The sequence below is a fragment of the Prionailurus bengalensis genome, chromosome D3, assembly GCF_016509475.1.
Source record: "Prionailurus bengalensis isolate Pbe53 chromosome D3, Fcat_Pben_1.1_paternal_pri, whole genome shotgun sequence".
Lineage (NCBI taxonomy): Eukaryota > Metazoa > Chordata > Mammalia > Carnivora > Felidae > Prionailurus > Prionailurus bengalensis.
Window position 1 is genome coordinate 22,724,364 of NC_057356.1, and position 21,509 is coordinate 22,745,872.

General features: G+C 44.4%; 1 protein-coding gene and 1 long non-coding RNA gene across 21 annotated transcripts in view; one reads left to right on the plus strand and one right to left on the minus strand.

The window, feature by feature from the left end:
* Positions 1 to 21,330, plus strand: part of LOC122471001 — a 37,407-nt gene extending 16,077 nt beyond the window's left edge. The window contains exon 3 of one of the 3 annotated variants that reach the window (XR_006294053.1): positions 19,913 to 21,330. This is a non-coding gene — a long non-coding RNA (uncharacterized LOC122471001). Of the gene's footprint in view, positions 1 to 971; positions 2,285 to 6,437; positions 9,803 to 19,912 lie in introns of those variants that run through there. The other 2 variants (XR_006294051.1, XR_006294052.1) reach the window with 2 other exon arrangements.
* MTMR3 (myotubularin related protein 3) overlaps positions 1 to 21,509 on the minus strand; it is a 146,518-nt gene that overhangs the window by 2,354 nt on the left and 122,655 nt on the right. For 7 of the 18 annotated variants that reach the window (XM_043559298.1, XM_043559312.1, XM_043559296.1 and 4 more), the window contains 12 exons: positions 21,325 to 21,438; positions 16,994 to 17,199; positions 16,359 to 16,490; positions 15,217 to 15,328; positions 12,317 to 12,512; positions 11,330 to 11,515; positions 8,105 to 8,275; positions 6,854 to 6,999; positions 4,430 to 5,846; positions 3,160 to 3,270; positions 2,604 to 2,692; positions 1,801 to 1,827 (listed from right to left, as the gene is read on the minus strand). In XM_043559298.1, the coding sequence (XP_043415233.1) occupies positions 1,801 to 1,827; positions 2,604 to 2,692; positions 3,160 to 3,270; positions 4,430 to 5,846; positions 6,854 to 6,999; positions 8,105 to 8,275; positions 11,330 to 11,515; positions 12,317 to 12,512; positions 15,217 to 15,328; positions 16,359 to 16,490; positions 16,994 to 17,199; positions 21,325 to 21,438 (2,907 nt within the window). The remainder of the gene's footprint in view (positions 1 to 1,800; positions 1,828 to 2,603; positions 2,693 to 3,159; positions 3,271 to 4,429; positions 5,847 to 6,853; positions 7,000 to 8,104; positions 8,276 to 11,329; positions 11,516 to 12,316; positions 12,513 to 15,216; positions 15,329 to 16,358; positions 16,491 to 16,993; positions 17,200 to 21,324; positions 21,439 to 21,509) is intronic. The other 11 variants (XM_043559308.1, XM_043559306.1, XM_043559304.1 and 8 more) reach the window with 3 other exon arrangements.

The following is a 21,509-nucleotide window of genomic DNA, read 5'->3' on the forward strand; positions in this document are numbered from 1 at the left end:
TTCGGATGTGCTAGAGACTCCTCCAACAATGAACTGTTCATTTGTCTAGCCCAGGAACAAGCCAAGCAGAGAGGGGGGGATCCCTACCTAGCATAGTCGCACGCCACTGTGACTTTAGGGCCAAGGACAGTTGGCTGCCTCACCATTATGGCTCAAGATTACCAGGTGCACAGGAAGATGTTCAAGAGAGATCCATGAGAACAAAAGGGCCCAGGGCAGGAGTAGCTGCTAGCTCACTGGGTAAGTTCTGGCCCAGAAAACCCACTTGGCCACACCCACCTGGGCAATGGCCTTTGTGTAACTTGTGGTCACAGAGAGGCCAGAGTCCAATGGAACTACCTCCGTGCCCCTCAGAGGAGACAAACTACCAAGCCCAGCTGGGGAGTGAGGAGCCTTGCCCAACGGGCTACTCCTCCAGAGGCTCGGAGGCAGGGTCATGGAGAACAGACTATTGTCACCAAGGACTGCCCTGCTGCCAGCATGCAAAGCCAGAAGACAAGCAACCAGTGACGCATGCTCAGGGTGAAAGGACAAGAGCACAAATGAACACACGTGCACAAACACCCCCCTTATTAGATAGGTGTCAGTCAATTATGGCTCACTCCCCTGCCTCCGTGCATCTCCAGGGAATATCAGAGCTCCACCCAAAGGCCTGACTGTTCCCAGGCCCCTCTCTCCTCCTCCACTTGAAAGCCCAGCTATGATGTGTCTGTGCAGCACAGGTGCACATCCAAACAGCTACCCTTCACAGCTAAGAGGAAAAGGGACTGGCAGAGGATGAGTTTCTGCCCACCTTACAACCCCACTCTGCTAGGACCTTAAGTACAAATCAATCTCAATAAAACCAAGAATGGGAGACTTCAAGGAGCCTGAAGTCGCCCACCAAAGACTTGGGGAAAACAGGTGAAGGGAAATCCTCCTCCTCCTCCTCGGCCAGCATCACTCACTACCTTTTCATTTATGCTCCTCAGAATGCAAACCCACTGCTGGATTAAGGACCACCTGGACACAGAGGAGAAAATACTAAATACCCTTTGCAGACCAAAAACAAACAAACAAAAAACCACAAGGAGAAGGCTATACATGGGGCAATGGAAGGACAGAGAACCAAAACAAACACACACAACTTCATCTTCTAGAATGCAGTAAGCACTCACATTTCTGAAAAACATGAGTCAGCAAGAACCTGTGGTTACACAAAAAAACTACCTAAATCTATTTCTGAACATCTACATTTATTTATCATACCTGTTGGAGTTCATCCTGACTGAATTTCATCAGTTAAGCTTTTCTATCTGGTTTCTTTCAGGGGATCCTAACAGACCCTAAGTGGAACCTCCCACTAAAGTCTTCCATGCTAAAACAGTTCTCTGGGAAGACCACCTCTGTTCAGTCTCACTCGCTTTTTTAAAAACAGAAGCAGCAATGCTGTCTGACGTGGAAGTCATGAAGCATCATTCTAGCATTCCACTCAATGACTAACCCAAAGGAAATAGCTCTGAAAGCCCAACTGGCTACTCCACAAGACCAGCCCCAGCTGAGGCACTGCTTCTCAGTCACAAGCAAGATGGCTCGGTTGACCTGTGTGGGCAGAAAGAGAGTGCATGACTGCAGCCTGACTTGGCCCTCATAGTCTCCTCAGTCAGCTGCTTTGGATTCCCCCCAGTCCCACCTGTCTACCTGCACTCCCAGCCCCCGGCTTTATCCCAATGAGTGCAGAGAGAGGGAAATGGCAGTGTTAGTGTGGAGAAGTTATTGTAGATGTGTAGACATCACAGACAGGTTGTTGTAAATGCTCACCACGTTTGATCAACACGGTCAGTGTCCCTGCAAGGAGGGGAGAGAGAGCTCAGAGAAGCCAACCAAAGTCATTCGGGCTTGGGGCGCAGGGTGGGGAGACATACAGTCCTAGAAGCATCATTTCTAGACAAAGAAGTGGTTCCATTTTCTACCTGGGTTCACTTATGTGGGTGAACTATGTCAGGATTCAGATAAACATCCTATCCCAAGAACACTGAACATCCTCCAGTCAGCTACCACCCCAGTTGGGGCAAAACATCCCTAGCAACTAACTACCCCAACCAAGAAGAAAGAAAGAAAGTCAGGAGCCTTAAGGATTGAACACTGTCCTCAGCTGTCCCCACTAGTCCCCGCAGCTAGGTCTCATCACTACTGGCACAAGGAAAACAAGTTTGGGGTCAGGGAGCAAGGTAAGGAGTAGGCAAATGAAGTTCCCTGCCCACAGCAGGAAAACTGTTTTTGCCAATAGCAGCCATGTTGAATAGGAAGAAATTGTATTCTAGGAGTAAGAAATGGTAGTTTGGGTGGTGGCTGTTGCTCTGCTAATCCAGGAAGCAAAGCAAAAGGGGACATCATTTGCACATTTCAAAATTTTATCATGATCACTCTGAACTGGAAATAAGACCCCAAATGCAAACACCAATCTCAGAGGCACAAAAGACGAGCTGGCGTCCTGTAGACCCCAGGGTCTGCCTCAGATGAACACTGCCAGCCAGATCCCTGCACCTCTCCAAGCTGCAGGCACTGAGGGCCAAAATGTAGCCTCCACACCCTGGCCCACCCACCACACCCCCCAACGGCACCTGCAGTGGTGCTTCCTGCTGGCGAGCCAGAAGGCGCTGTCGCACGCGTAGCAGTGGGCGGCCAGGTGGTCAGGGAGCCAACGGGTCATCTGTAAAACAGATGGGGCCAGGTTAGTGATGGGAGATGAGCCATCCAGCTGGAGCCGGCAAGAGCCATGCTGGGGGCAGCAAGAGTCACAAGAACCATACTGGCTCTGGTGGCACCAGCCCAGCAGGTCTGATGTCAGCAGTACAAGAAAGGCGTCCAAATCGTTTCCCTAGAGGGGACTCCAAACTCCCCTGAGATAAAGTATCAGGCAGCAGCAAACACCCTGGGTCACTATGAGAGCTGGCATTGCTCCACAGAGGCAATGAGAGAGGACCACTTTGCTGAGTCTCCCTGGCTCAGAAATTCTAGGCTTGATGGGGATTCACAGGCGCTGAGATTCACAGAGGCTCAAGGCTAAGCGTGCTATGAGGTCGTTCCTTGGCCAGGGGCATGGGACAGGGATAGGGGTGGAGAAAAACCATAAAACAGTTGCATGGACGGCACTCAGAACAGGGGCTGAGCCTGTACCTCCGTGTCCTGTTTATCCACCTGCTCCCAGCTGGCTTCAGAGAAAATCTCTGTGCTGCAGCGAGACAAACAGTTCTGATCCAGATTGCTTTCCGAGTCGGGGATTGAAGTCTGTTGGCAAACAAACACAGCTGAACAGAATGAACCTGGCTCCTCCCAGAAGAAGAAAGGGCTTGGAAAAGAAGGGAGCACCGGGGACTTTGGGTGGGCCTGAGTGTTAGGGCTGCCAGATCTGTGGTGCATCAGCCACCAAGAAATGGGTTGAGCAGGTGCAGAGACAGGCCTGAACTCAGGTGGAAGAGAGAGACACAGATCTAAGGCTGTGTGCAGTGACTCTGCAGTGCACAGATGGGCCCTGGGTGCCAGGAAGTGAGTGGGGCAGAAGTGACCAGGATGGAGTGTGAACTCTGTGAGCTGCTCCAGTGAGTCTGTTAATCCAACCCTGCCACTTACATCTACGTGTTGAAACTGAGTGCTTTGGGCATGTCCTCCTTTCTCTGAAGGACTCTTTGGGAAAATGAGAAATCATCATTAGTATGAAGGAAAAATGGAGAAGTCTGTTTGAATTGAAAGTCATTGGATGAGCCCGCCTTTAATGTACGCTGACTGCTTCAGAGCCAGGCTCATGCATGTACGTGAACACAAGTCAGACCCAGCAAGTAAGGAGAGCACCTCCCTGAGAACCTCCCCTCACAGAGCCCCACTTCCAGTCACCAGGCCTCATCAGTGCTAACTCCTGGACAGTGCCAACACCGATACTTCTCCCCATTTCTACTTGCCATCATCACCTGCCAGAAGGCAGGTAGAAATATTTGTTCAACGAAACCTTCACAGCTACAGCCCATGTCTGGGGTGGGGGCGTGGTTTGGGGGGGAGGCTCACAGTTTACTAGCTACTGGGGTGTTTAGAACAGGCACTACAATTTGACAGGAATATCTGCCATTGCCATACTAATGTCATCCTACCCAAGAGTTCGTGTCCTTTCTTACAACATGATCCTCTCTCCAAAGAGATCTGACCAACCACATAGTGCTCTCTTATTCTAACTGTCTAAACAGGACACCCGTGGAAAGTTAAGAAAGGCGGGAAAGAACAGGCAGACTGCCGTTCACATGGCTGAGGCTGATCTCTAGCCTCTCAACAGGACTACTCTGCACCTTTCCAATTCTTTAGGAAATCTGTACTAATCACCAGGCACCAGGCACAAAGAGCACCCAGCCTCCGTGTGCCCTCTCCTTGGGCAGCTATGGAGGTACCTTGGTCTACTCACCACTTCATCCCCAAAGTCCCCATTGAAGCGCAGGGAGCTGGTCAGGTACTGGCTCTCCAGGCGACTCCTCAGCTCCTGCACCTGTTTCTTCAAGGTCTCCACTTCCTGCTGGTGGCCTGACTCAATCTGACGCAGGCGCTGTTGGATAGTGTCCGTATACACAGGCATGCCATCGTCGTCCAGGTGGCTGCGGGAAGGCTGGTCAGGGCTCCCCGTTGTAGACGGCCTCCCCGAGTGGCCGTGCAGCCACTTGTGGTGCAAGTTCCTCGAGTGTAAGTGGGCAGAGCTGCAGCTTGTGGCAGACAACTGGCGGCTCAGTGAGTCCTTGCTCCTACCAGCCTCCCCATTGGTGCAGTGCCCGTTGGGGGTGGTGTGCTTCTGCAGGGTGCTAAACCCTGGGGGCTGCTCTAAAGCCTTATTTTCGGTCTCCAGGGCACCATTGCACACAAGCCCCTCTTTACATTCAGCTAAAGGCAAGGCACAAGGAGAACGCATGGGGCTGTGGGTGCTGCCAGGGGAAGTCCTATGTACCACAGATCCCACTTGGGGCCTCTCAGCTAGGCTCCTCTCTGAAGACTGCGGCTCCGTGGCTTGAGGAAGTATGTCCTTGCTACTGAACCAGCCACTGTTTACCAGGCAAGGTCTATGATGGCCTTCGGGCCCACTTTCTGACTTGACTTGACCTTCCATTAACATGTCCATTGAACTGTCCGTGTTTGGTCCTGTGGCCTCAAATGGGACTTGGGAGGGCAGCAGAGAACTTGACTGTGAGGTACCATAGCCAACTTTTACATCTACTGGGATTGGAAGAAATGCTTCCTCCCTATCTTCTGTGATAGCTCCTATTCGAGGCTGTTCCACAGGGACCTCATGGGTACGTTCTCCCCTGGGAGACTCCTGGAGAGAACAGGGGAGAATGCTGAGCCCACCCTGCTGCTCAGGAATACCCTGTGAGAACAGAGAAAGGCTAGTGCCTGGATGGTTTGTCAGAGCAGCATCACCCAGTTCTGGTTCTTGAGGAAGAATAATGGTTGAGCCCTCTAGGGTCTTCCCCCTGATTTCCTTTCCTAAGAGAGCCTCCTCTTCGACCTCCTGCATCTCAATGCTCCCTCTATGGGCAGGCTCCTCTATCCCACTCTCCTCTTTGGTGGCCTCTTGCAAAATGTTCTCCATCTGCCCCTCGGCCACTCCAGCTGCAACAGATAGCTCTGCGCCGCCCAGCACTTTGGTTGGCTTCCCCAGGTTGTCAGGATCGAGAGGCTCCTCCCCAGGACCAGCCAGGCTGCTCAATTCTAGTGAGCGGCGATGCTCCTGCCACTTCTCATTCAGGCTTGGGTCACTGCTGCGCCGGTTGGCTAGAGGCACTGTGTTGTCACAGGCTGTGGTCAGATTGTCAAATGATCTAGTCTTTGGTAACCTAAACAAAAGGAGGTTGAGGGAAATGAGAATATGAGGCTGTTCAGAGGAAGTAGGAGACAATCGGTTTTAACGGGCAGTTGTTTCATAACTGGGTTCGTTGCAGCTACTTAAGAAGCTACAGCATCTCTAAAGTGAGGCTCAGACTGCTAAAAAGGCAAAGTTCCTTGGATGGGCCCTTCTAGTTTGCAAATTTCCTCTCAGCCTCCCACCCCATGCTCCTACATACAAACTAACAGCAAATGCAACTTAAAAAAAAAAAAAAACTTGGGGCACCTGGGTGGCTTAGAAGGTCGGGCATCTGACTTCAGCTCAGGTCGTGATCTCACGGTTCATGGGTCTGAGCCCTGTGTCGGGCTCTGTGCTGACAGCTCAGAGCTTGGAGCCTGCTTCAGATTCTATGTCTCCCTCTCTCTCTGCCCCTCCCCCACTCACACTCTGTCTCTCTCAAAAATAAAACATTAAAAATTTTTTTTTTAATAAATAAAAAGTTCACAATATTGCCCTGTTTCTCAACAGAGCAAGCAAAGGAAAGTAAGCATTGTTGATTTTCTGCTATTACAATATTTTAAATTATTTTATTACTTGACAGTCTGAATCCAATAAAGTGAATTCTCATGTGGCAAAGCCAAACTTGCCATCATCTGACATTTGCCTTTCAAGCCCAAGAAGATAAAATCATGGCAGAAAGGCAGGAGCATAGAGCAGTGGCTGCAACTCAAGCCAGAAGGTCACAAGGAACCCAAAGGATCTGCTCCATCACTGAGAAACTGCTTGGTGCACGCAACAGTACAATGTAGTGACAGGGCCCAACACCCTTCAAGGAAATGAGGCTCTTATGGCCTTGTAGCCTGAAACCCTATACCTTCCCTGAGAAAACCTCAGAAATCTAAGAGAGATGTGTGGAGTCAGACAATGTCATGATCTCTGACCATGCCTTGGATGTGTCCCAACACAGAAATAACACCCACGCAGGACTTGAGGTCTTGGCATCAACCCTGGGCTCACCGGCTCAGAGGCGGATCATCAGGGCTGGTGCCAGGGGCTGGATATGGTGCACAGCTGTCGTCCACAGGCGTGGACGGGGATGGGCAGGGCAGGTACACTGCACTCCACAGCATCAGGTTACGCACGTGACATACAGGGTATAGCACCTGAGGAGAGAGCAGTGGGGATACAGGTTTAAACAACTCCTAACAAGTCTTTAGAAATGAGGGTCAAAAAGAGTCACCAAGCCAGAATACCCAACAGGTCTTGCCTTGTACTATCTGCATTTCTCACCTCTTGTGGGCATGAAAATCTAAAAGGATTTTTAGAAATCTATTTCTCATAAATGATTTCTTAGGATTCCCTTTACTGAATGAATGACTCTTATATCGGCTCAATTCGTCCCCTCATCCAGTAAGTTATTCCACTGGATGATGACTGTGTTTCCTGGCACAAAAATGTGGCTTCAGAAGACACTGTCAAGCCTGTTTTATAGGATCACTTAAACTAATCACGTGAAAAGAAGGGAATTTTCTTCCTGTATTGTTACTTTCCCAGTAGACACAGTTGAAGGAAAGAGAGAAGCAGTTAGCTTAAATCTTTTGATTGTTTAAATGTAGTGAGAAGCATATTAACAATCCAGCAAAGCAATATGACCTCTGATTAGCCTCCTTTTGACTTCTTTAGAATTTAAGATGCATTCTGACAAAAGGAACATTACCATGTATCAACACAGATGTGCAAGCCTCCTTTCCTCTGCTTAACAGAAGGTGTTCCTTTAAGGAACAAAGTCTTAAAGAGCCTGCCAGTTTTCCATGTGAGCAGGAAATCACACACACACATGCTAATGTCATACACGTTTTTCTGCTGAGACAGGAGCTGCAGTGGATATCCAGTGGATGACACTGGAAGGATGCTGGGGGCCTCTTGGCAGCTCCTTCTGAGCTATGAGGGGTGGCCAGGGGACAACTTAAGCACCTCTTCCACTTGTTAGAACATGCTAGGAGTAAGGTAAGCTCTGACAGAGGTGCCAGAAAAGATTTGTGTCTAGAGTGACAAAGTAGAGATGTGTATTAAATCAAACCAGAAGCAGGTCAGAGCTGCACCAGGAAACAAGCCTTTATAGGGACAGATGGAAAAAAGTGGAACCAACCAACCCAAAGACAACAGTGATGCCTTTGAGAAAACAGTCACTACTGAAAAAGGCTCCCACATGTCACCATTCCCAAATTCCTTCTTCTGATCAGAGAGGAAGGGCTGAAGGATACATACGGCTTCGGACTGAGAGGAATACAGTAGGTTTTTGAAAGCCTTGTTGCCTGCCCGAAGCAGCGACCACACGGAACATGTCCGCTCCTGAGTATGCTTTTCCCCTCTCTCCTTGGCGTTGTTGCACAGGAATGTTCCAAATAGGCAGGAATAGGTATGTTGCACCAGTTTCACCTGTAGGAGTCCAGAATCAAGCAATAGGGTGAGCAGTCTTTGGAGGAAGGTTAGCCCCGCTGAGCCACCCTTCCCCAACACCCCTGAGAACAGCTCAGAATTGATACTCATTAAGGGTGGGGAAATCACATTAAGCCACACAAGAGCTGCCTTTTCACACCACCAATCCCAGAGCGCCAACCCCAACCACCACCATTCCTGAGTCAAAAGAAACAAAGACAGATCGTAGGCACACCCATTCCTTTTGGACTTCCTGTCAACCTGGAAGTTCTAAGTTAACAGCCACACTCAAGAGCAACAGAGCATATAAACTGGGTACAGGAGCAAGTCAGTGTGCAATCCAAGGCTGAACTGAAAACTGAAAAACTCCAAACAACTTTTCACTCAACAGGTCATTAATGACTTTTCTGTGGGTCCTGGACAGCAACTATCCTGCCTTCATGGAGCTGGTTCTAGTTGTGGGGAAGGGGTGACCAATGCTATGGACCACAGTAAGGCAGGGTAAGCAGGACAGGACACATGCAGGGCAGCAGGGGAAGGAAGTGAAAGAGCAAGTGGGTATCTGAGGGGGAAATGCTCCCAGCAGAGGCAATAGCCAGCATGTCTTGAGGTGCGTGTGTGCTTGCAATTTCCAAGGAACAGGAGGCCAGTGTGACCGAAGAATACTGCACAAGGAAGGGAATGGTAGGAAATTAATGCAGACAAGAAACCGCTAGTATTGCTCTGCAGGCCATTTTAAGAACTGTGACTACATAACTAAATAACTGTGCCCTAAATAAATGGAAGGACTGAGTTGCCACTTGGTTAGGTGGAAGACCTCTTGGAAGATCAGATTTGGGGATGGAAAGATATGGAAATCAAGAATCAAGCTTTGAACAGGAAAAGTCTGAAATACCATTAGGACATCCACATGGAGATACTGAGCAGTCACAGTTGGATATGTGAGTCTGGAGTTAGTGGAGAGATCTAAGCTGAAGACATTATTATAAACGTGGGAATCATGGAGAGTAATTACAGGTATCGGACTGGATGAAATCCCCCAAGAGGCAATAAGATACAGAAGTACCTTGGAGGCTAAGCCCTGGAGCATTCCAACATTCAGCAATGGGGAGATAAGGAAGAACAAGAGACAGACCAGCTAGTGAGGCAGGGAAGAAATGAGGGACAGTATGTGCTGGGAATCAACTGAAGAAAGGGTTTCAAGACTGGTGTGATTACACAGTGCCAAACATTAAAACAAAGACAGTCTAAGATACAAACTGCCAGTTATAAAACAAGTCATGGAGATGTAATGCACAGCATGGTGACCACAGGTAGTAATACTCTATTGTATATTTGAAAGTTGCTAAGGGAGATCTTGAAAGTTCTCATCATAAGAAAAAAATGTGTGTGGTGATTGATGTTAACTACTTATTGTGATCATTTTACAATATATAAATACTGAATTATGTTGTATACCTGAAATCAATACTATGTTATATTGTCCATTATACCTCAATTAAAAAAAATGTTCTTCACGAGATGAAACTGAGAGCTGATTAATGGATTAACATGAAGGTCACAGCTCTGGTAAACTGGTGGGGTGAACACCCGACTAGAGCAGGTTTAAGAGGAAATAGGAAAAAAAGAATTTGAGACAGTAAATGCCAAAGACTTAAGGAGCTCTACCATGAAGAAATGAAATACAGAAAATGAGACAAATAGCTGGCAAGAGATGCAAGGCTGAGAAAGGGTTTTGAGGAGATGGGAGGCACTAGGCTATGTTTATGTATTAATGGCAACAATGTAGTAGAGAGGGAAAGGCTGGCGCCATGCAGCCGAGCAGAAGACAGGCAGTGGGAGCTGGGAGGGAAGAGCTGGAACAGGGCAAGGGCAGGGAGTTCTCTGTCAAAGGAGGGGGGCAGGAAGTATGGAACACATGCAGGGGGGTTGGCAGATGGACTGGAGGGAGCAGAGGATATGCCATTCTTTTTCTTTTCTTTAAGATTTTAGCTTTAAGTAATCTCTACACTCAAGGCGGGACTCGAACTTACAACCCCAAGATCAAGAGTCATGCTCCACCGAGCCAGCCTAGCACCCCTATTATTTCTAACTACTTAGGCTTCTATCATCTATTTCTTTCCCTTCACCTGCCCTATCATCTATTTTAAAAAAAAAAAAATTTAATCTTTATTTTTGAGAGAGAGACACAGTGTGAGTAGGGGAGCAGCAGAGAGAGAGGGAGACACAGAATCTGAAGCAGGCTCCAGGCTCTGAGCTGTCAGCACAGAGCCTGAACCCACGAACCGTGAGATCATGACCTGAGCCAAAGTCAGACGCTCAGCCGTCTGAGCCACCCAGGCGCCCCAAACTCCATCATCTATTTTAAAAGCTAAGTTTAGGGGTGAGTGAGTGGTTCAGTCAGCTGAGTGTCCAACTTCAGCTCAGGTCATGGTCTTGCAGTTTGTGGGTTGGTGCCCCACATCAGGCTCTGCGCTGAAGGTGTGAGGCCTGCTTGGGATTCTTTCTCTCTCTCCCCTTCTCTGCCTCTGCCTCACTTGCATGCTTTCTCTCAAAATAAATAATAAACTTTAAAAAATAAAAAAAATAAAACCTAAGTTTAAAACGATACAGAGACTTGGGGCACCTGGGTGGCTCAGTCAATTATGTGTCTGACTTTGGCTCATGTCATGATCTAAGGTTTGTGAGTTCGAGTCTTGCATCAGGTCAGGCTCTGGGCTGAGAGCTCAGAGCCTGGAGCCTGCTTTGGATTCTATGTCTTTTTCTCTGTCCCTCCCCTGCCTGTGCCATGTCTATGTGTGTGTGTGTCTCTCTCTCTCTCAAAAATAAACATTTTTTAAAATTTTTAAAAAAACAACACAGACTTTATGCAAACCTAACACACTTGGATTCACTGAATAAACCCATACATTATTTTTAATTAAAAATAAGAGAATGGCTCCTTATTAAATTCTAAAAAGGATGTATCATTTCATGTAAAAACTAGCTAACATTTGCATTGACATCCCCATTTTAGAAAGTCCCCAAAATGAAGAATCACAAGCCCAAACTCACAAGGAATGCTTCATTGAACTCAAAAGAGCAAGGAAATTGCCTCTGAAGCTGATGAACGCAGTCAAGCCACTGGAGAAACACCGGGCAGCGTTCGTTCAGATCATCTGAGTTCTCCCCATGACCACACCGGTCAGCAAACTTGTGTCCAAAATCCAGCCACTCCATCTCCACAAGGACCTGGAAACCCTGCAGGGAGAGACCATTTGTGCTTGTCTGTCGAGCCTGTGACAGTCCCGAGCCTGTCAGGATTAAGAGCAGCAATCCCTTTTAACAAGCTCCCAGTAAGGCCAACAGAAACACCTAACCCAGCCCCATGGCCATAAGCTCCATGGGACACAAGCTTAGGGCAATTCTCCACTTCCCTCTACTCCATTCCATAATCATCAAAAGGGTACTAAGCATTTATCTGAGCCTTTCTTGAGTCTATACTTTTTAGCCTCTTTCATTCACTATACAAAAGCCACATTTTTTTCTAATTTTTTAGTTCTGTATTTTGTGTTATACTTACAAAGAAAGTATTGTTTCTAAAATCTTTCCCCATTCCAGATTTACATCTATTTTAGGAAACCTTTATGATTTTTCTTACATCTCTAACCCAACATGTGGTTCTTTCAGAGTAGGGCTTTCTTCACAGAACACTGTAGTGATATCTGGACCCATTATTACCATAATAAGCATGCCAAGATTCTTTTACAGAAGCCCCATTTTCCGGGGGTAGCCAAAACTTTTCCAAGTAGACAGAGTGCAAAGGAAAACACATCTGTATTCTCAATACCTTGTTATCCACAATCTGCTCCATTTTATAAAATGGCACAAGAATGATGGCAGGCACCACCACAAGTTAGCTCAAGGTAAAGGATGAAAGATTTAAAAACAAATTTCATTTTCTTTAGACTTAACCACCAAGACCAAAACTGATCATAAAACCCTCCAAGGTTTCCCCCACTTGTACTGAAGTACCAAATCCTACTCTTTGGATGCACCCACCTCTATGGTTCGGTAATAAGGATCCAGCAAGAGCTTAGCCAATGCCACAATCTGGGGAGTGCGGTCCCAGCCATCTGAGCAATGTGCTAGTACTGGCCGCTGATCACGATCCACAGCATGCACTACCAGAAGTGCTGACTTCAGAAGCACAGACAGGTGATGGAGCCATTTTGTGCCTTCAAGAGCTGAGAGCCAACTATAAAAATAAAAACAGAAGGGGATAAGGAAGGGTGCCTGGGTGGCTCAGTCAGTTGAGCATCTGACTCCTGATTTCAGCTCAGGTCACAATCCCAGCATCATGGAATCAAGCCCCACATCAGGGCTCCATGCTGAATGTGCCACCTGCTTAAGATTCTCTTGCTCTCCCTCTGCCCCTCCCCCCATGCATGCTTGCTCTCTTTCAAAAAAAAAAAAAAAAGGAGGATGAGGAAATCCTGATTTGTATGATTTACTGCATCATGCCAAATAGCCATGAAATTAAGAAGCAATTCCCAAGGATTTTTCCCTCCAAATAAAACACTGCCAAAATAAAACAACCTCTGTCTTTACAAAGCATGTACAAAGATAAGGCCTAAGCTCTACTATGCAATAGAGGGCAGCTTCAGAAACAAGACAATAATAGGAATTTTTTCCAGAAATCTTATGGCTAACTTATGACAATTAACATTTAATATTTTTCAGTCCATGGTAGTTATATAACCCAGTATAGGAAGAGTAATTTTCTGGAGTCTTCTCCTGAAGGAAATGCAGCTATTCAGACATTATAAAACAGTAAGTACTTATATTTAATGATCAGCAACTATACCCAACAAGTTCTCAAAAACTTGTCATGTGTGTGTATACACACACATATATATACATACACAAATAACACACATACAATACAAATGTGTCTATAAGGGGATGTAAGCCAGATGCCACATTTAAAAATAGCAGACAACAGCACCTGCTCCCTACACCCTAACACCCACTAAAATCTTGAATTTCTATTGACTAAAACTGGGTTGGCCCATACTAATGACTTAAGATTCATACAAATTAGTACAGTAATGGCTACATAGTATTACTGGACTTAATATAGACTGGATTCAGCAGGGATCTAGAAGAACCTTCTTTCGAAAACACCTTCAAGAGATACCTGATCCCAAGAATTACTGCTTGGGAGTAATCACAAACTGATTTTTTTTTTTTTTTAAACTATATTGACATTTTGTTCCTTGTGCATGTCATGAATTCCACTCCTTACATACCCACCCCCAAAAAGCTCTAATTTCTCCAAAATGTGATCATATTTGTAGTTAAGACAGCAGTCTAGCCCTTCAAACACTAAATCAAAGGAGGGAATAAATACTTCCGTCAGGGGGCTCTGAGAAGCCTTCTGCCAACTCTAGGCAAGAACATGCCTACACTACCCCCACAATCAGCTAACCAGGGAGGTTCTGAGACACTCCACACTCCCTTGTTCGATTCCCAAACTGGAGCAGAAACACACAATTCTCTAGCCCTCCACGGCCTCCAACAGGTGTGGAGAGGCTTGCTTATAGCTGATCCCACCACTGCCAGGGCTTCTTTTTACCCACAAGGGAGGCTTCAGTACTGCCTTATGATTTGCTGCCACAAAACAGGCAAAGCATTACCTTTTTCCTTAATAAAATCCCCAGACATTCCTTTTGACCAGGTATGGGCCAATTACATCTTTCTGACTCTGAGTTTAAAAAATAGCTTTTAAATAAAGAATTTTAAAATACAGATATTTGAGATGAGGTAGTGTTGATTCTATCCCTTTCATTTTATAAATAGGAAAACTGATACCCACAGTAATTTAGCCATTTGGCCAAAGTCACAGAGTCAATTAGTGGCAGATCTTGTGAGTCCTCAACCAGGCTCTTTCAGTGCCCCACCTTTGGAGATGAGAGTACTGCTAGCCGGGTTCTGTAAATGTGTAGCAGATACAAGCTCCTAATCCCCAAAGCAGAGCAGCAAACTCATTCCTTTGCTCAGGCTTTTCCCCAAGGACAACTGCTTCACCCTCTGGGCTTTTTCCAACTGTGATGAATTTAATCATTTGCTACCAGGAGTTAGTACAAGTGGTTCAGGCAGCCATTTGGCTCAATAAATCAAGGAATTCTGCAAAACTTGATGTGATCAGGAGATCTACTGGACAGAACCCAGGGAAATAGCTATGGGCTCCAACACAAAGAAAAGAGAAAATTCTGTCTTCTCTGCACCATTTTTGGCTTCCTGAAATAGTAAAACGAGGACTTTTAAATATTTATCTGTCCACATTTGTTTTACAGAGGATTCTTGCTAATTTATCTCGTATTCAATCAGTAATCAGTTCCCTTGAGAGGCGGGGGTGTTAATTCACCTATCTCACTGCAAATGCCAGCCATTCATTTTTAATAAGCAATAAAAATCTGGTAATGCTCTTAGTATGTAAGAGGAGGTAGTTTAGGAATCAGAAGGAAATGTAAAAGGAACTCCCCTAACAGAAGGTTTAAAGACAGCTTAACCCTTTTTAGAACATGATGAATAAACTTTGACTCTTCAAGGTAAAACATCCCAGCTTAAGGCAGGTGTCACTGCAAGAGGTCAAAAACCAAAGAATTAAAAATAAGCCAAAAACAATGTAGAAGAGAAGGAAGAGATCCCAGGAAAAAGAAGAAGGTAGTGCTTTTCTGAGGACTGAGATCTGTTCTGTGCTCCACATCTTTAAACCTTTCAAAGGGCTAGATGTTTCTCCAGCATCTCTTTTGTGTGCTTGTGCTAACACAGAAAGCAGAATGCCTACAGGGACTGAAAGTAAAACTGAAGTGTATCAAGAAACAGAAGAAAAGACACCTCTAAACTCACTTTTTGAAAAAAGCAACACAAAATTAAAGCTAAGGCCAAGGTCTTACTTTCCCGGATCAGGCATCTGTGTGCACAGCAACCGCAGAGACTGAAAACTCCTCCGGATTGAATGAATATTTGCCATCCCCATAAACACTACTTCACAGTTCGGGTAATACTCTGCAGAGAATAACAATAAAAAGAACAAAAATATGTTAAATTTAAAGCCCACATGGCCAAATTTAAAAGCAGCAAACTGGCTATAAAACAAACCCACTATAGCTGCTGACTAATGAAACTGAAATGTTTTGATGCCTATTAGTCCAGTCCTTTATGAGAGGAAACGGTGCTTGAATTTTAGCTGTTTTTGCAAAAAGGAAGATTCGTGAAGATATGGACATAAAACAAGCTTTCTTTCTTTCTTTCTTTTTTTTTTTTTTTTAAAGATCTACATCTTTCCATCTGACCCCAGGTTTACTTCTGGGGACATTTCTAACTTGTAGCTCTGGAATTTCTTTGAAAAGAAGCTGGCAGAACAATGCGTTTTATGCATTCAAATTTCACCTTGGGTCAACCGCTTTTAACTTCCAGTTTAAATCACATCTGAATAAGGAGCTTGGTGCCACTACTTGCTCCATCAGCACACATCTGGCACTAAAGGGATTCCTTCTTGGAGAAAGCCAGCATTCAAATAGTAGGGATGCTACAGGTCAGGACAGAGGTGCTTTGCTAGAATTCAGTATTTGCTGCTTCAATTCCCACCTCAGGTTTTCTATGTAGAAGCCATATGGGAGTTTCCTGTGAGGTCAGTAATGAGTAAACCTACTGTCAAAGGCAACAAAAAGCTTTCAGAAGGCTGAGAAATTGAGCCACTTAAAGAAGCAACTTGCAAACATGAATAGGCCTTACTTACTACAGGGGAGGACTTACTTTTTATTTTTTTTTAATTAATTAATTAATTAATTTATTTATTTATTTATTAATTAATTATCATCACTTAAAGGTTGGGAAAATAACCGATTATTTGGTTTCAATGCACCTCATCCTCTGTTTCTTCCCTGAAAAGAAACTACAGCGTTAAGAATCCAAACAGTTCTGGCTCTCTCAACACGGTTTGCCATTCATTTCAAAATGAGAACTAAGACCCAACTGGGCATGAGCTGAGCTCACAAGAACAGAGTGTTATGGGACAGAGCACTGTACACCTCACCTGGGCATTCACAGCCTCCTCCTTTGGCTCGGTTTGCCACCGCTGCTGCATAGGAGCGTGCATCCAAGATCAAAAGCTTCTGCGGTTGGATGGCTAAACTTTCTGCTCCCGAAGCATTGGACAGAGAAGAATCTAGGAACATCAGGAGTGGGGATGAAAAACTGAATGAACCCATCTCTCCCAGAATTGTGCAAAATAAGAGCCAAAAACACCTTTTATAATAACAGAACAAACAAAACCTCAATTAAGTGAGGCCCACCTAACAAGAACGCTTGATACACAGGACTTCTTCCTATAACCTCCTTTATCTCATTTCTACATGTGTACTCCTTTAATGAAGGCTGGTGTCTCCTGCTATGGTCTGGAGACACTCCAGGTCCCCTATCGCGTATATACTCCATTCTTGTCACAGTGACAAGAAAGACAACCAACACTCTAGTCCTAGTAAGCCAAGTCTTAAAGAGTCTTCTGGTTCTTTGTCAAGATGTGTGACTCCTCAAATAATCCTATCAATTAAAGCTTTGCCTGCTCTCTCCTATGAAACAGATTCTATGTCTTACAAGAAGGCCATTTCAAGAAAAAGTTCTCACAAGACACTATAAAAATTGGTGCCATTGGTCTAGGGAGCATCTTACCAAACTCCACATCGGAAAGGTCTCCTGCATTTGGAAAGTCTCGAGAACTGTTCCTAGTTGACAGCCTGCTGCCACTTGATCGGGAATCAGAGGCACAAGCTTTGGCTACTGACTGCACCAGATGCTCATCATCAGCATTTCGCCAGCCCCACCAGCTGACCTCCGGCTGTCCACAGCGGGCAATGACAGCTCCATTGCTCTGGTGCCTGCACAAGCAACAACATACAACAACTATACCCATCTCAGTGGTCCCATTCAGATGCTCTGTGCTCACACAAAAAGTAAGGTAGTAGATTTTAAATGCATTAATGAAGAGCTTGAATACAGGTAAGTGAAAGTGATATAAAGTTAGCTTCAAGTCATCTAAGGGCAGAAATCTTCTATAGCAACAGGAACAAACAACAAAACCTATCTGGATCTTTCTCAAATACTGTACTATTTTAGAAACCTTTGTAGAGTTACCAACAAAATGATAAACGTGTTCTCTTAGAAAAAAACAAATTAATATGCATAAAGTAAATGTTTGACTCTTAAAATTTATTTTTGGAAAATCAGGTAAGAAATAATCTACAAATACTACACTAATTCTGCTACTCAATAATGAAACACTAATCTCTCCTTTTTAATACTGCCCCTGAAAATCCTGGCATAACAGATGCTGAAACAGGAAAATTTGTTTTCACACCAACTTCTGAGGGCCCCACTGCAGCAACTGTGCACTTATGGTTGGCTTTGGAGATTCTTTTCAAAACAAGATCCCACCTTTGGGACTCAAACACTTACCTGACCCACAGTGGACTACTCTACAAAATCCCCTGAGATTTCATGACTCACAAACTGCTCTTATTATAGGCAGATAGCTCAATGAGCTATACTCCAACAGATTCTTTCTTAAGAAGTTAAGACCAGAAATCTTACTCAAAAGACTACTTCAAGATGCTATTAAAACCCAGTATTTTCCTCATTAGGAATTTAGGTGATTTTAGCAATTAAAAAGTTATAAAAGATTTGGCAATCAAAAGGTACAAAGTTCCAATAAATGCTATACCATGGGTGAACCTGGAGTATGTTATGCTAAGTGAAAGAAGTTAGTCACAAAAGTTCACATATGGTATGATTCTATTAGAAGTGTCCAGAATAGGCAAATCTATAGTGGCAAAGTAGATTACTAGCAACCTGGGGTAGGGGGCTTGGGGAGGGAGGGAATAAAGAGTGACTACTAATGGATCTGGAGTTTCTTTCTGAGGTGGTAAAGGTGTACTAAAACTGACTGTAGTGATGGTTGCACAACTCTGTGAATACGCAAAAAAAAAAAAAAAAAAAAAAAATCAAACTGAACGCATTAAAAGGGTGAACTGTATGTGACAATCTTAAAGTGGTTTTCAAAAAGTTATAAAAGTAATCCTTTGATTAGAAAACTAAGAAGAGTAAGAAGTTAGTAAGCAAAAAAATTAAATGTCCCCCAATCCTATATCCTGGGGGGAACTATCAATTTCTTACCTCCCATTAAAATCTAAACACATACACATGCATGCACACACATAACACATATTTAACATACAGATGGATGTAAATAAAACATACTATTGAATCTATGTGACATCTTCAAGGAACAATGTAAGAAAGATTTTTGTTATTAATCCTAAAGCTCATGAACAGCCAATTAAATTTGGCAATGACCAAATTCCATTGGAACCATCAGTTTGCTTGTAGTTTTTAGATCCTCCCTCACAGAGAGAGACAAGGAAACAACTTGTATATTGCCAATATGCTCAACCGGCTCACCTGCTGAAAGGAGCCCGACTGGAAATAGAACCTCACGAATCCCTAAAATACCAACTAGTATATATAATAGGCACTGATAACAACTGAGCCGACTGATGCCAAACCTTCACAAAAGAGGCTGGCGGGGCCTTTCCGAGCATCCTCTTTCTCTGCAATGCTTCCCAACAGTGCCCAAGAGGAACACAAGATGGCACTCTTCAGCTTGGATCTTGGGTTTTAAGGGTAATGGTACTTTACAGCTAGACTGCAACTGAGCTGTTGCACTAAGCAGTTTTCTGCAGTCTTCTAAAATGCTTCAGACCACATGATCAAGAACTAAAGCAATACAGCTAAAAATCACTAAAGAATATTTCTACCATTTTAACAAAAAATCAGGAAAAAGTATAAAAATTAAGATATCCAAATGGATGAGTCCCCTACTGAACACAGAGGCTTCAATTTTATATAGAAACACATACATATTTAAACTATCCCTAAGTTAGTGTTGGGCAAGCTCTCTAAATGACTAGAAATTTCTAATAACCACTCTGCACGAAGAGGGGAACTGTGATTTGCACTACAGATGGATGCCCTTTGTACCATCTCTGTCTTCAGTGATCAATCCAATTAAACACTCTCTCATCACAGTGGGGAAAAAACACAAATCAGGCGCTGGTTCAGCGTGGTGCTGTCAGGTAACTGCTGCTAGCAACCTCAGGAATCATTACTGCAGTCTATAGACAACTAAATTCCATAAATGTATGCTGGTTTCGGAAGTATCTTGCCACTTGGGCTGGCAAAGCAGAGAGTGAAAGAGTATCTCCAGAACATTCTTCAACATACCCCTGACAAAGCTCCCCAATAATTTAACAACCCAGTTAGGGGCTCAGAGATACAAGACACATTTTCCAAAACAGAGGCTAGTTCCTAGAAGCCTGATTTTATGTAACTATACTAAGGAACTGTCATTTGTAATCCTTTGAGAGATTTTCTCAGAGAAATTGGAAATAAAAATTTCATTTATATATACTCTATGGTCTCTAGAAAGGATTGGGAAAAAACCCTATGGTTTGTGCCCTCTAGAATAAATTTTAGAAGGGAAGAAAGGTTTCCCATGTTTATTCTAAAAAGTTTTTCTTTAATTCGCACTTACAGGCCTCTCTACCAACAATTCACCTAAAGCCCGGTGACAGTTCTTTGCCCTCATTCTCAAAGTCAACAAACCCTACAAATGCCAGGGCTGCTGATCTAACACAGCTGTTGGCCACAGAGCAGCAGCTGGCTGCTTTCCCTATTTGAGCTGGGCCCATCACTGATAAGATGCAAATCCTTTCAGCTCTCCCTGCTCTGTAATTCCTGTGTCATCCCTGCCACTTGAGTGATAGGTAAATTTGGTGACCTATTTTTCTAGGGGTGTTTGAAAACAACAGTGATGAAAATTGAGATTGAAAATTTAACAGATTCTACTGGGCCAGAAACAAATACTTCTTCATCTCTATTCAGGATGGCCATCATAACTGCCATCAGTGGACTACATGAACAAGCTGGTTACCTCAGTGGAAATTCCACAAGGAGATAAATCCCTTCCTATACAAACTCAATATTTCAATGGAATGCCTCCTGGCATGAAAGAGTCTCTAACTAAGCCCCACTGGTTTGGCCCAAATTCAAGGAAAGCCCTAAAAGTCTGTAAACTGGGAAAATGAAATAGAGAATGTAAATATTACAAAGAGATGACATGTGAAGCAGTTTCAAAATAAGAGGGAATGCTTTCTTAAAATCTTAACATGAGTCCTTGAGAAGTGAGCTCCTCAATGAATTATAAAAGCAACCCCCAGGAATACAACCTACTCTGCTGAGAGAAGCCCAGTATATACAGATTCATTTAGGAGGCACAGGATACCTGTAAAGTAAGAACATCACTCCCACTTTACTAATTAGGAACAGGCTGAGGCCAGTTAGGCAATTTATTTTAAGTGCCTTAGCAAGGAGTATTAGTGAAAAGACCTGAACTCCAAAACCTCTGCTCATTCACACTACCATCCCCCTTCCAGACTTGCTCCCTTGGCTCTCAAGCCTTTCATCTCTGAGATCTTCTACCTGGCAAAGCCCTAGCCTTCCTCTTCAAATGCTCCCTCTTAAAGCAGAACTCTTTCATGTGTTGAAGTTTCAACCACAAAGACTGTCGCAAATGACTCAATTCTATACTCCCAATTCTCACTTTCTGGAACTCATCTCTCTCAATCCAAAGGCCAACATCTGAAGCTAAATGCTGAATATTAAGCATATTATCTTCCATAGAATGTCAGAAGTATATTTAAAATAGCAAGACAAGCCACTTTTCTATTAAAATTTTCTTACCAAATAAACCATCAGCAAGTGTGCTGGATGCAGTAAACACTGGTGTGTCACTGTAAGAGTGGATTTTACAATAAGGTAGCACAGAACTGCCTGGAAAGTTCTCTGAACCCTTGCCTCCCTTCCCAGGTTAGCAACAGCAGAGGCAGCACACCTCATGCAGTGGAGAGTAACACCAGACCAAGATGGGCCTGGCCAGGCTTACTTACCTATAGACGACAGCAGGGATGCGCTTCCAGGACCTGAAGCTTGCTACACTCTCTAGTTCTTTATCAGTGATCCAGGCAGGCACTATGAGCTCCTGTGGATAGCTACCACATAGCCTAATGAGAAAGGTGAGAAAGAGGGAGTGGGAGAAGAAGACAGAGAGAAAGAAGGAGAAACACTAGGTGAA